Below are 13,137 nucleotides of genomic sequence, written 5' to 3'. Positions count from 1 at the left end.
TTTTTGCGATTTGGTCGTGTTTTTATAATGTTGGCAGTATGCAACCCACAACTTATAATTCTTAAACAAAGTACAACCCATTCTCTGACTTCCGTTAAAAGATAACGGTCAACGTCCATTGACCAGTTAGCTCTAATATTCTTGCTTATAAAACTGCTAAGAAACATAAAAAATGAAGTTAGATAGATATCATAAATAATTCTTAATTATTATTGGATTATTAAAAGACCCAGAAAATTAAAATCCCAGTTAATGAGAGCCTGAAACTTGATTTATTAATTAATTTCGTAATTCAACTAAGAGTCTCTCGGAAGGATTAGAGCTTCAGAGTTCTACAGTAGAAACTCTTTAAATTAATACTCGGTAAACTAATAAACGCTCTAAAATAATATATTTCTCTTGTCCTGATATTATTAATTTATAGAGTTTTTACTATATATGGATTCTAACTCTTAGCTCCTTTTGTACCTTTTTTATTTTTCCTGATTTTTCAATAGCTTAAACTTATCCTCAATTTTATAATCACTACTCGGATCAAAATCTCAAAAATTCGACTGGATTTCCATTCACTATTTTTCCATTCTAGTTATGAATAAAATATCTAAAAATTATTATGGAATTTTTTTATTTTTACTCAGTTATGTATTCTCTCCCTTTATAAGGCAAAAATTGATGTTCATAAATCACTCAAAATTCTTATAAAATCTGCACTTACTACTTTTAATATCCCATAATAATTATGAATTATTTCCGCCCTCTATCAGTTTCGTTTTTTTGTCTCCTAGCAGTTTTATTACAAAGGGTACTAGAGATAACTGGTCAACGGACGTTGACCGTTATCTTTTAACGGCAGTTGGATAAGGGGTTGTACTTTGTTTTAGAATTATAAGTCTTGGGTTGCATACTGCTAACATTATAAAAACGAAACCAAATCGCAAAAATCACTTAAGTTGCAGGGTGCAAACTGTCAATTACTCTTTAACTAATATGCAGGAGATGCTCTAATACTTCACGCAGGACGCTAAACTTTTACAAATATTTACTTTTTTAGACACCTAAATCTGAAAGATTTAACATAAATTTTGAAAAATAATTAAGAAAATATCTACTTGCAGCGTAAATACATAAATCTGAAATAACAAAAAAGTTATATATAACAATTATTTTATTATTTTTATATAAAATAATAACGAAACTGAAGTATATGAACTTGGCTTATCCAATGCCTTTGTTCCTCCAGTAGTGTAGTTGAAAATGGCGAAAGGCAAGCTGGTGGACGGCCTGAAACAATTTGCTGACAAGCAATTTCAGGAACTCAATCGTCGCTATGGCCAGCAGTTTATGGAAGTTTTGGAGTTCCCGATAAAAGTCGTTTTATCTCCTTTCACTCTTGCTTACGACATTGCTGGTTCCGCTCCTCGTGGCTTCGGCGTCCCTGAGTTCATCTCCAAGCTCTCTTTCTCCACTATCTTCGTATGCTCTTTTCTTTTCACGTTGTTTACGCTTTCGCCTGTTATTATATTGTTGGCTTTTAAATGCACACCACCTGTTTGCTTATTTGCCCGATCGAATTGCATTGATGCCTAGATACTAGATAGTGCTTCGATTACGCGGTGATAATGCTGTCTGTGTTTGATTTTTTTATTGATTAATATTAGGCTACATTTATATTGGTTTCCTGCAGGTGGTTGCTACTCTCGGAACTTATGATATTACATTTGAGCTCGGAAAGAAGTTGTTGTGTCAAAGGTGCAAACTTAATACATGTCAATGTTTCTTTACTTGTGTTCATTATTCCTGTCTTTTATAATACACATTGTTTGGGTGTTTTGTTGTCTAAGCTCATTCATATTTTTTGCGCAAAATGCTTGCTTGCATCTCAAGAGCAAATCCAACAGTATACTGGTTGTATTTCAGCTCCAACAACATTCCGTATTTTTTTATGTATTATTAAAAGAATATTATTTTTCAACTAGTAGGGGGGAAATTGCCAAATGTATAGCAAGTGTAAAGCGGGTATAAAAGGAGAGAATGAATTTTTTATTCTTAAGAATGAAATAGGGAATGACTATTAATTACTAACAACAGGGAATGAGAGGGACGTCGTGATTTAGGGAATCACTAAGACACCGTCAGAGCACCATTTAATTCCTCCTTCCCTGTATTTTAACTTAGAACCTCATTTTAGGGAAGCTGTTGGACTTGCTATAAATTTGTTAATTTTAATTGGGAAACTATCTTCAAAAAGTATTTTATCTCGATTTATTCATGGTAAATCATATTATATCTAAGTTTTATTTATTGGTATTATAACTAGGAACAAATGATTTTTTCTTTTTATTTTTGATATGTTCTATACATTAATACTTAAAGATTAATTAAAAAAAAATAATTCAAGTAAACTGAATTTTGAAATTTTTGTGGTAAATAGTTAAATATTATCATGTATAAACTTTGATTTATTGGTGGTTCCTTGCAAACCAAATAATTAGTATATCTCATCAAGCACTTGGTAATTCAGGCCACGGTATACATTTGACCAACCTAAATGGTCAAAATTTTCGAGGTTTTTGTGTACATTTCTACTACTTTATGGGGAAAATAGTGAATTACTAATGCACGACAATTATTGAAAGGGAGAAAACAATCAAAGATAAGTTTAGTAGATTAGTCTTCAGAAAAACCACTATGTAACATTCTACATTGTTAAGTAGCAAGTTACAGTGCCTTTTAAAGGATAAGTCAACAATTAAAAGGTAGCTCTAACAATGTGACCACATTGTTTGACAAAGTAACAACTAAAGTTTACTAAAGTTGCCAGTTGTTTTGGACTTTTTAGGACTCTGGCAAGTAGTGTGATGTTTGTCTAGTATGCATTGAGTTGTGGAAATAGGGTGTTATCTGGAAAGCAGGGATACATCAGTCATGGGAAGTATTGCGCACTCGATACGCACCGGTGCGGGGTATTGTATGCGGTGCGCCAGGTGGCCTATCCATGCGATGCAGAGTGTCCTGATATGCAGGGTGCGGCGATTGCAGTGCGGGAGGGGCAAGAAACATAATTTCGCAGGACTTTAAAAACAAATAAAACATATCTTGCTTGCATTGTCAAATTTTGGACTTTAGTATATAAGTGGGATGGTCATTTATAATTTCCCAAGCCTACAACTGAATACATACGGGACCCAATAACCCTCCATAGGTCGGTCCAAAAGTGTTAGGAAATTGGTATACGTTAGCTATCGACTTTATCTATAAAGGGCCCAAATACTCTTTATCTAATCGATGTGGGACGTTACAAACACCCCCTCTTATATGCTTGAAGTCCTCGTCGAGCCCACAATCAAATTTACAAAGCCCACCTCTTATATGCTTGAAGTCCTCGTCGAGCCCACAATCAAATTTACAAAGCCCAGACAGTGCCTTTGCAGGTAGAGCTCTGATACCATTTTTAACATCCCAAGCCCACAACTAGATGCATACCAGATTCAACAACCCACCATAGGTCGGCCCAAAAATGTTAGCAAATCAGTATACATTAGTTATTTGCTTGTACTTATAAAGGGCCCAAATACTCTTTATCTAACCGATGTGGGATGTTACAAATCTTATATGCTCGACGTACTCGGGCTCGACGTCGAGCCCTGAACAATTTCATTATTGGTTATAAGGGGGATTGTAGTTAGTTGGGAAAACCTTGGTACAGGTTAACTGGTCTTGGTTCTCACTCCCTAATTAATTTTTTTTTATACGTTCTTTTAGTATCATAACAAATAACTGTGACAAATTATCATGGCACGACCATTCATTTTCAAAAACTCTAGTTAGTGATGACAAAAATTATGTTCCTCATGTGTATATAAATCTGCCGGCTGTTTAACCATGATTTTTAAACATTTTGATTTCCCATACCTGGCCATACAGGCCACATATGATAAATGGTGATTTGTTTTTTTACTTATATTTAAGTGAATAATCAATATTCACTGTCTATTCTCATTGATAAGTGTATATGTATAATAATTATGTTTTGATATTGAACCTGGTATGTAATTCAATGTATAGCTATTTTCTGTTAAGATGCTTAATCTTTGATTATAGGAATTGTCGGACCTGCAATGGGTGGCAGGCACTGCAGTGCACTCTGTGCAAAGGTTCAGGGAAGGTGCAGTTTCAGGTTAAACAGTACACCTTGAGAAGGTATGTTGAATATTATTGCATTTGTATATTGTGGCTACAAGTCTACAACTCATAAACCAACTTTTCTACTTTAAGGAACTGTCAGGATTGTCTTTTAAGAACTGCACCTGATAATCTCGTCAATACTTTTCTCAAAGATAACTTGTCTGCTGTTCTTTTCTCTTGTTTTTAACCAGGATCTGTTACAACTTGTTCTAATAATTGTAAATCATTTACTGATATTCCTAAAAAAATTATCTTGCAGTGGAGAAAAGGCAACAGCTGAATGTATTGCAGATGCTATTGCGGATAATCGAGCAGAGATAGTGCATCTTCCTTCTAGCATGAATTTTGGGGTGCCTTTGCCATCGAAAGACTGTCCAGATTGTGATGGGTCGGTAAGAGCACTGCCACAGTTAGATGCTAATTTTCTTAATTCACCCTTATAAAATGTGGTTCCATACTTCTCGAACCTAACATTACATCTTGGACTTGCTGCTCATGTCAAAACCAATTGTCATAATGATTGGATATAATCACCTATTTTCGTTTTAAATACTGTCTGAAATATCGAACTAAGCTCGTCCTATTATCTAGTTTAGGTCTTAATGTTGTTAAAACTGTGTAACTTTTTAAAAAGAAACCTTTGATTGGCTTTGTCTGGGTACATACATGATTGACATTGACTTTCGTCAGTGATATGTTATAGAAACAAAAAATTAATTTCATGTCCTAAAATGATGTTAAATTTGCAGGGTGTGATGAAATGTCCTGAATGCAAAGGAAAGCTACAAATAAGGATATCTGCTGATGATGTGAGTCCAGGGGATCTATTTTGTTATTATCATTTTTCTAAGCTATTCTGGTTTTCAGCTGGGACACATATATCATGCAAACATATGAAGTGATAATTAGTGAATGAATCAGTGGATTGCTGGAGTACTCGTGATCTTTTCTTTACCTGAACTATAAAACATGGTTGAAAAAAAAGGGAGAAAACAATCATGCTTGGGTTTGTTCCTATAGCAAATGCAGTAATCGCATGTACTATAACCAACCCATTTTTCTCGTTCTCATATGTTTAGAAGTAATTTGTCATAAGTTGTCAGTTGTCACTAAAAAAGAAAAGGATTGTCAAACTTACTGGAGATAATTTTAATCATATAAGTTTTTTTATTTTTTAAAAAAGAACTTCCAGGTAAGTATCTGATTAGGAAGACTGCACATTGAGCAAAATTCCTGTAAAGCAAGGATAGTGAGAAGAAGAAAAAAGTAAGAAACCTTTTTGCTTGGAATCCAGTGTACCCTGTAAAACAATTTTTTATTTTTCTGATTTGGCAAATTTTTTTTTTTTTGGATTTCATTGAACATATGTTCTTTTGTTGTTGGAAGGACCTTGTATGCTTACATTTCAAGTCAGCCTTATGTAGAGTCACCATACTTTGTTCAATTTGTCAGTTTTTTTATTCTTATTGTAGCATAAATGGTGTTCTCCTTTCTTGTTAGCTAGTGTATTTGTCTTAAAGCATTGTTTCTAAAAAGTATCTTTACGTTTCTGCAGATTATGGAGCCTCCATGGAAAGCCTATGACATCATGAGAAAAATGGATTACCCATATGAGGTGAGTATTGTGTGTTCCCCTCCGACAGCAATTATCTTATTCCTGATGATGTTTTTAGTTCTGTAACAAAATGTCATTAATGTATTTGGTTTTTTATTAGTTTGCACACCATGCTGCATGCTTTATTTTGTTTATTTGGTTTTAAATGTTGTTTCAAGCATTACTGGATGAATTTTCTTAGTTTGTTAATTTTTGATGTCATCCACATCATGTGATACTTTAAGGTAACAAAAACTATTTTCAGATATTTCCTGAGGCTCATTTTGATAGTTATTAGTATCAGCGTCTAGAAAACTTTTATGCGTTGGGTTATTGAAATTTGACTCTGTAATTTCGTGTGCATGTTTCTGCACCAATTTATCCTATCTTTTTTTTTTTTAAATTTTAATTCATGTTTCAAGTTTGATATCATATATATTCTTCAAATGTTTCAGCATATAGTTCATAGCATGAAAGATCCCAGTATCGCTGCATTTTGGTTGATTACTATGCCCCAGATTATGGGAGGATTTAATTATGATGATGATGTCAAACAGAAAATTTGGTGGCAGTACAAGGTTTGTTTCCCTTTCCTGTTTTTCAAATCTTGCAATTTATATTTAAGATTCCTATGTTCTTCTCCAATCAAATCAGGTGCTTATTTTAAGTGAACTAACAATGACGATGTGTTTTTTCTGTTATAGACACTAAGCAACACTGCTTATCTTTACACAAGACTTGTGTACTGCATGTAGTTCTTTGAGCCATCAAGCTCTCAATTTATTTTTGATTGTATTAACTTAGTATATCACCATTCATAGTCGCACACATGGCATTTTCTGGTTGGCTTCCGAACTTAGATGATGAGGATTCCCGTTATTCTCTGTTTTCTCGCTACTAGCTACTGTTGCATATACTCCATATTGCTAGAATTTCATTGTATACAAGAACAGGAGCAGATTGCTAACAATAATCATGTGCCCAATTGTACTGCAACTTCTTAGCAAGTGCCAAGTCACATGTTTCGTGGTCCATATTTGGAGAAAAATGTATATCATACAGTGTATTTTCTTACATATATGATTACTCTTTATGTCAAAGTTGCATGTACATAATTCATTTGCTAGCATCAAACAGAAGCGTCTGACAGAGAAACTGTATGTGTCATAGATGGCACAATATAATGCTGTCATTTGCTTATGATTGTAAGTTTCTTGAAGGATCGCTAATATGGAAAGCTTAACTTGCTTAATGTTAATTTAGGAATCTATGCGGTATGATGAGCTGAGAGATGTGGTTGCCACACGCAAGCCTGGATGGGAGCACTTGCAAGAAGTACTTCACTTTCTCTGATCTGAACAAGGAGATATAAGTGCAAGCTTTTGTTGTTGTTGCTCTCGAATCAGGGTAAATAGATTGAGAATATTATGTATTAACAGTTATGTTTGTCACATACAGGCACTACAGTCTATTGATCCTGCCCGTGCTAAGGATGATCCTATTATTGTGAGAAACATACCTTACTACAGGGCCAAGAAGGCGCTCGAAGCAGAAGTGATGAAGCTTGATGCTCCCCCACGGCCTCAAAACTGGGGAGTATGTTCTTACTTTTTTATTTGCAGCTGGCTTGAAGCCATTCTGCCAACACTCATGTTCTTAAAATGACTTAAAATTATTGTGTTTAGTTGTAAGGGCACAACTTAAATTCCTGAAGAAGCTTAAAATTTGAAGCTTTTAGCCAAAAGCTGCTTTTAAAAAGCAGGTCCTCCATTTTTGAAAAAACCTGCTTTTCAGCTTTTGCGGGAAGCTGTCAAATATTTCACTATCAAATCTCACCAAAAACATTATTTTCATATAAATAACTCAAAAGATGCAAATATCAAAAAGATTAGCAAACAATTATGTGATTTCCGAAACATGTTTTAATAGCACAACACTTTTCAATAGCACTCCCAAAAAGACCCTTGGTCATTTCAAGCTGGATGTGCCTGCTAAATAGTAACGTGGATATTAAATGACTGGATCATCCCCTATGTCACTTGCAAGGTGCAACTGAACTTTGCCATGAAGCTATAGTGCTAGAGGCTACGGTTCATTGTTGGGATTGGTTAACAGTTTATGTAAGATAATCGAACATAATGACCATTTAGTTTGTAATGCATTTGTAGGAGCTTAGTCTTCCGCTAGATGCATCTTCATGGACCGAAGAAGATCGCAAAGATCCCAGAAAGTTGGATGAAATGAGAGTTCTTCTAAATGCGCAAAGAGAAATAGCAGACAAAATGTTGGATGCCCAGTGGGAAGCTAAGTGGCGTCAAGAACAGGTTAGCATCTTTAGATGGTTTTATTGGCTTTATAAAAGGGGGACATTGGTTATAGTGTCAGATAATTCAGAAGAACCGTATGACTTGCCCAAGGTAACTATTCGTGGATCTCTTCAGCACAGGAGAGATGTTTTCCGGGCTCCAATATTTATCCATACAAGGGTTACAGAGGCATTTTTTTACGATTTTTAATGTCATAACAAAAATCTGTTTACAAGAGGTATCTCTTGTGGTAATCTTCAGTTCCTGTGCATGGTAATTAATTGCGAAATGGTGCCGATGCTGTGTATAATGGTGATTGCACTTCTTCAAATATTAAACATTTTCAGCTGTGTTAACTTTGCTTATATAATATTCTATACTGTATCAAACACTTGGTTGCCTACATCGCATGTTACACTTGCTTCCGAGTTTATGCAACCTCGTTCTTGGATCCTTATGAGTTTACGATATCCCACTTGGCCTAATATATTCTTTTTGCCTTGAATTAAGTTGTAAGTTAAGATTCGTCAAAAAAAAAGTTGCAAGTTAAGAAGTTGCTGCATTGCCTTATTTCTTTATTATCTAGTATAGAAGTAATCGTCCTGTAAATATAACTGTCTCCTACTTTCTTTTCTTCTTAATAGGTTGACTAGCCTACTTTTTGTATTCACTATTTAGTAAATCCAATTAAATAAGGGAGATGTATATTTTTGTCGTGCATACCTATGATTTTGTATATTAATATTTCAGCTGAACAAAATGCTGATCGAGAAGGTACAGCCATACATCCAGAAAATAGATAATAATGTCCTGCCGAGGCCTATATTACAACCTCAGACGTCTTCAGAGAAAAAGGTTTTATTCTCTTCTTCCTTGTGCTTTTCTATCATTGTTCACATTCTTTGGACAAAATATGACCACATTATATAGGGTATTGAAGGTTAAATTATATTACTAAATCAATATTATTTTTTTGCCATGTTTTGCGACCTTTTTGGTTTTAATTCATGTGGTCATATGCATATATGGTATGATACCTTGAGAAATCTATGCGCATAGATGGATTGCAAGTGGTCATGCATATAAGCATATACGGAGACATCGCAATAACAATCATCGTGTCGGAAAATAATAATATAAGATGCTTTAGTGCTTAATTGTGGTTGTTGATGAGGCCGTTCATAATGTAAAGAAAATGACCATTTAGTTGACTGTGTGATATATTGAATATTTCCTGCTTCATAGAATTGTAGACTATGGCTGTAAAAAGATCCGGGTGATACTGGATACCCCTTTGCTCAAGTATCGGATCATATTATTTTTAGGTTGTTCAGATTTGGGTTGGGGATCATTTTATTCGCATATACACTGATCCCGGGTTGGGGTCCGAATCTAAACCGAATATGAGCTAGTATAGTATTTTTTATTTTTTAACCGGGAGTTTTTGATCCACCGAATATGATCCACTAACGTTAAATATTATTTTTATTTCAATCATTCAAATTATCATTTAGTCTAAATAAACAAAATACTATAAAAAATATAATAATTATGAATTAAATCTTATTATTTACGTATGTATATATAATTTATAAATATATATGAAGATAATATGCATTATCGCAGTGGATATATCATATTTGTGAAGATTTAGACCTAAACAAGATATTACAATGTTATAAAATGATGAGTATTACTTATAAATGTAAATGGTTTAAAAATATAGTATATGCGTTCGAATTGAATATGAACCATGGATCATATTCGGGTATTCGCGTAGGATCATATTATGAAAAATAATATGAGACCTAATTCGATCCGGTATATTAGCGCTCATATTCGGGATTATATTTTATTCGGGTTTAATTTTTGCGCCATATTTGGATCGTCTTCATAACGGATATAAGACATGTATTATATTTTTGAGCCGGATATAAGTCGAGACCCTGGATATTTTGGATCGATTTACAGCCCTTTGTTGATCAGTCTATCAATTAAGTGTTGTCATGCTCAACCTCCTGTCTTTAGTCTTTACCATCTCAGTAGACAAGACTGAATGTTCAGATCATGTAATTATAAAATGAATCAATTTTTAACAGTATGTTTTGCTATAAATTGTTTGGGAACATAAGTATTGGTTAAATGTTGGAGGTATAGATTTTAGATTGAAGTTGCTTATAGTGAATATTTGGATTAAGGATAGGCATCAGGTTTTTCACATCTTTATGTAGTTTTTTGCCAACAGAGTAGTTTTAAGTCTCATAAGGAAACCTTCTCGTCATCCATCTTGATACTTTTACAGAACTGAGATCTTCCTTGGAAAAAAAATTCGGCTTGTACAGGTTTCTTCTTCCCCGATACTATATGTTGGATCCCGTTTATATGTTCTTACAGTCTTACTTGTCTACAATTGTTGACAGGTATTAAGCACTAAACGTCTACTTTTTTATATATTTGGTCTGGATCTAGAATTCAAAACCAAACTAAACCAAACAAACCCAGTATATCCCGCTTAGAGTAGGGTCTGGGGAGGGTAAAATGTACGTAGAGCATGCCCTACTCTAAAAGAACACGGAGGCTGTTTCCCTCAGACCCCCGGCTTAGTGCAAGATAAAGTATTGCGTGAGATATATGTAAAGGGTTTGTCTAGTGTGTGTCCATGGGCACATGCTAAGCGCGGAAATTTTTGCATTTGGATCATTTTGATTGGTGTGGTTGGTGTATTTGCAGGGGGTCCATCATTATTAAGAAGTAGTAGCCAATCAAAATAATCTAAGCACAAAAATTTCCGCGCTTAGCATGTGTCCATGGGCATACCATTGAAAAACCGATATGTAAATAGTACCTTGACCCATGGTTTCGAACACATGGGACTCACCATTACCGGGAATGCATTTGTCCATGAATGATCTGAGCCGTTGCGTCAAAGCATAATGCCAAAACACTCAAAACCTCTTTCTCGCGAATTCATCTATCAATAGATGATCTGAGCCTTTTCCACAAAGCATAACACCATAACACTCAAACCTCTGTAAACCACGAGTCCGAGTCTTAACTACTCTAATACGCCGTTGCCAATCATTCTTATTTAATGTCATATCCCCTGTGAGATTTAGGGCTCCAAAGTCCAAACTTAATTGATCAGACCACGTCCGACGGGGCCGACCTCTCTTTCTCTTGCCCCGAACCGATATGTGCTCAACTCTTCGAACCGAGCTAAGTTACATTTACGCCGAACATGTCCATACCAACGTAAACGTCCCTCCCTCATTTTCTTAGAAATAGTCTCTAACACCTAAAAGGCGTCGAAAAGTAAACATTCGGTATATGATTAGTCATGGTGTTACTACAAATCCAACGCAACATACGCAATTTTGCTATCTTGAGTCGACGCTCCTGAGCCTTTCTCAATGGCCAACAGTCAAGACCATATAGTAATGATGGTCTGATTGCCACTTGATAAAATTTACCCTTCAACTTCAAAGGTACATTTTTAAAATATAGAATTTAAAGATTTTGGTAAATCTCTGCCGTCCTTTTATTCCCAAAAAAAGAAAAATACTTCCAAAAAATTAAAATGACGCCTGTTGTTCTTTTACTTCCTTTCTTCCTATACGATATAGTTCAACTGCCATCCAAATAAATGTTTATCACTTCTATGAATCAACTGTTATCAGTCACAGCAAGTCTTCGGAGCTTTTCCTTATTTTTCAAAATTCAAATTAATATACTCCCAATATATATTCTATACTCATCTTTTCTCCACTCCCCAGTCATATAATGTTCTTTCTTAGTTTATCAATGGGTTGAAAAGACTGTCGAAATTTGATATATCGAACACTCTGTCCCATCCTGTAGTGTAATCAGTCGATAAAATATGTTAAATTTTCTTTGATTATTGTCAATTACTAGATGCAGTGTTAACTGCCAATATAGTGAACTATATTTTGCTGCCATTTAATTAAGAGTTTATATATTTTCCTTTAGTTAACATTTGTAATTCTCAGTTGCTTTTCTGTTCATAATCATATATTGATGTGTTGTCATTAATTATTTGCTGTTTTGCGTGCTTTATTATTTCAATATTTATATGTTCATGTATATGTTAATACTTATAGAAATGGTTTGCAAATCAAACTATTTTGTCGTCTGATCTTTGTAATTATTATTTTATTCAAATAACACTTGTAACGTGCAAGTGGCTTGTACATATATATTTTCCATGTTCTGATATTTATTGTCACATTAATAATCTTTGGTTGCATAACTTTATTGCTTGCTTTAATTTGCTGCAGAGAAAGACTAGGCAGCGTCGATGGTGGTTATTTTGATCAGTTGGTGAATGCTGACAAAAATTAGCACATGTATAATCTCAAGCCAGTGGTCAAATATAATTCCTCACAATCATGTAATCTCACTGCTCTCTCTCAAGTGAGGTAGCACAAAAAGTATTAAGATTTAGGCATTCAGTATGAAGATAGCAAAATTTACTATAACCAAAGTCATTGAGAAATATGCCTAAATTGTTAAAGATGCATCAGCTCTGCTATTTATAATACAATGTTTATAATACACTGATTAATGTACTGAGCAGCCTTTTCTCTGAAAGCTTTCAAATTTAATGGGAGAGATTAATTTAGATTTATGTATACAGAGCATCGTTCTAAAAATAGGTGATTTGATCGACTAATCATTACAGAAATTCTACTGATTCGATTTTTTAAATTTAATTAATAATAACGTATTTTTTTAGTATGATAGGTTTAATAAATTAAATATTATTATATTATTTAATATATCCAATTAATTGCTAGACTGTGGTTCCAACAATTAATTTTGATTGTCATTTTTAAAGAGAATCTTCTAAAGTAACTACTATCTTCATAACATAGCATTTGATAGGGAGATATTAATGCATATCAACGGGTCAGGGGAATATGATATTATCTCATTTTGTTCAGTTTTGTATCGGTTTTATCAACTAGTACACTCTTGAGCAAATTCATATTTCTTTTATCGGATAGCACACTCTTGAGTCTTGAGCAAATTCAC

General features: G+C 34.1%; 1 protein-coding gene across 1 annotated transcript; it reads left to right on the top strand.

The window, feature by feature from the left end:
* Positions 1 to 1,158: 1,158 nt before the first annotated feature.
* LOC108224097 (uncharacterized) lies at positions 1,159 to 12,734 on the top strand. Its single transcript, XM_017398652.2, has 12 exons — positions 1,159 to 1,473; positions 1,685 to 1,749; positions 4,102 to 4,200; positions 4,445 to 4,577; positions 4,935 to 4,994; positions 5,741 to 5,800; positions 6,235 to 6,357; positions 7,043 to 7,114; positions 7,238 to 7,375; positions 7,948 to 8,103; positions 8,836 to 8,940; positions 12,381 to 12,734. Exons 1-12 carry the CDS (start codon positions 1,255 to 1,257, stop codon positions 12,414 to 12,416), a joined length of 1,266 nt encoding a protein of 421 aa, XP_017254141.1. The 5' UTR covers positions 1,159 to 1,254; the 3' UTR covers positions 12,417 to 12,734.
* The last annotated feature ends 403 nt before the right edge of the window (positions 12,735 to 13,137 follow it).

This window comes from Daucus carota, chromosome 5 (genome assembly GCF_001625215.2).
Source record: "Daucus carota subsp. sativus chromosome 5, DH1 v3.0, whole genome shotgun sequence".
Taxonomy (NCBI): domain Eukaryota; kingdom Viridiplantae; phylum Streptophyta; class Magnoliopsida; order Apiales; family Apiaceae; genus Daucus; species Daucus carota.
The sequence above is the reverse complement of the archived record's forward strand: the minus strand, read 5'-3'. Positions and strand labels throughout refer to the sequence as shown.

What these genes read in the sequence shown, in the direction of transcription:
- LOC108224097 (XM_017398652.2), top strand. Translation starts at nt 1,255, where the DNA reads ATGGCGAAAGGCAAGCTGGTGGACGGCCTGAAACAATTTGCTGACAAG. An exon ending in TCTCTTTCTCCACTATCTTC is followed by an intron (nt 1,474 to 1,684) that starts GTATGCTCTTTT and finishes GGTTTCCTGCAG; the next exon opens with GTGGTTGCTACTCTCGGAAC. An exon ending in AGACGTCTTCAGAGAAAAAG is followed by an intron (nt 8,941 to 12,380) that starts GTTTTATTCTCT and finishes AATTTGCTGCAG; the next exon opens with AGAAAGACTAGGCAGCGTCG.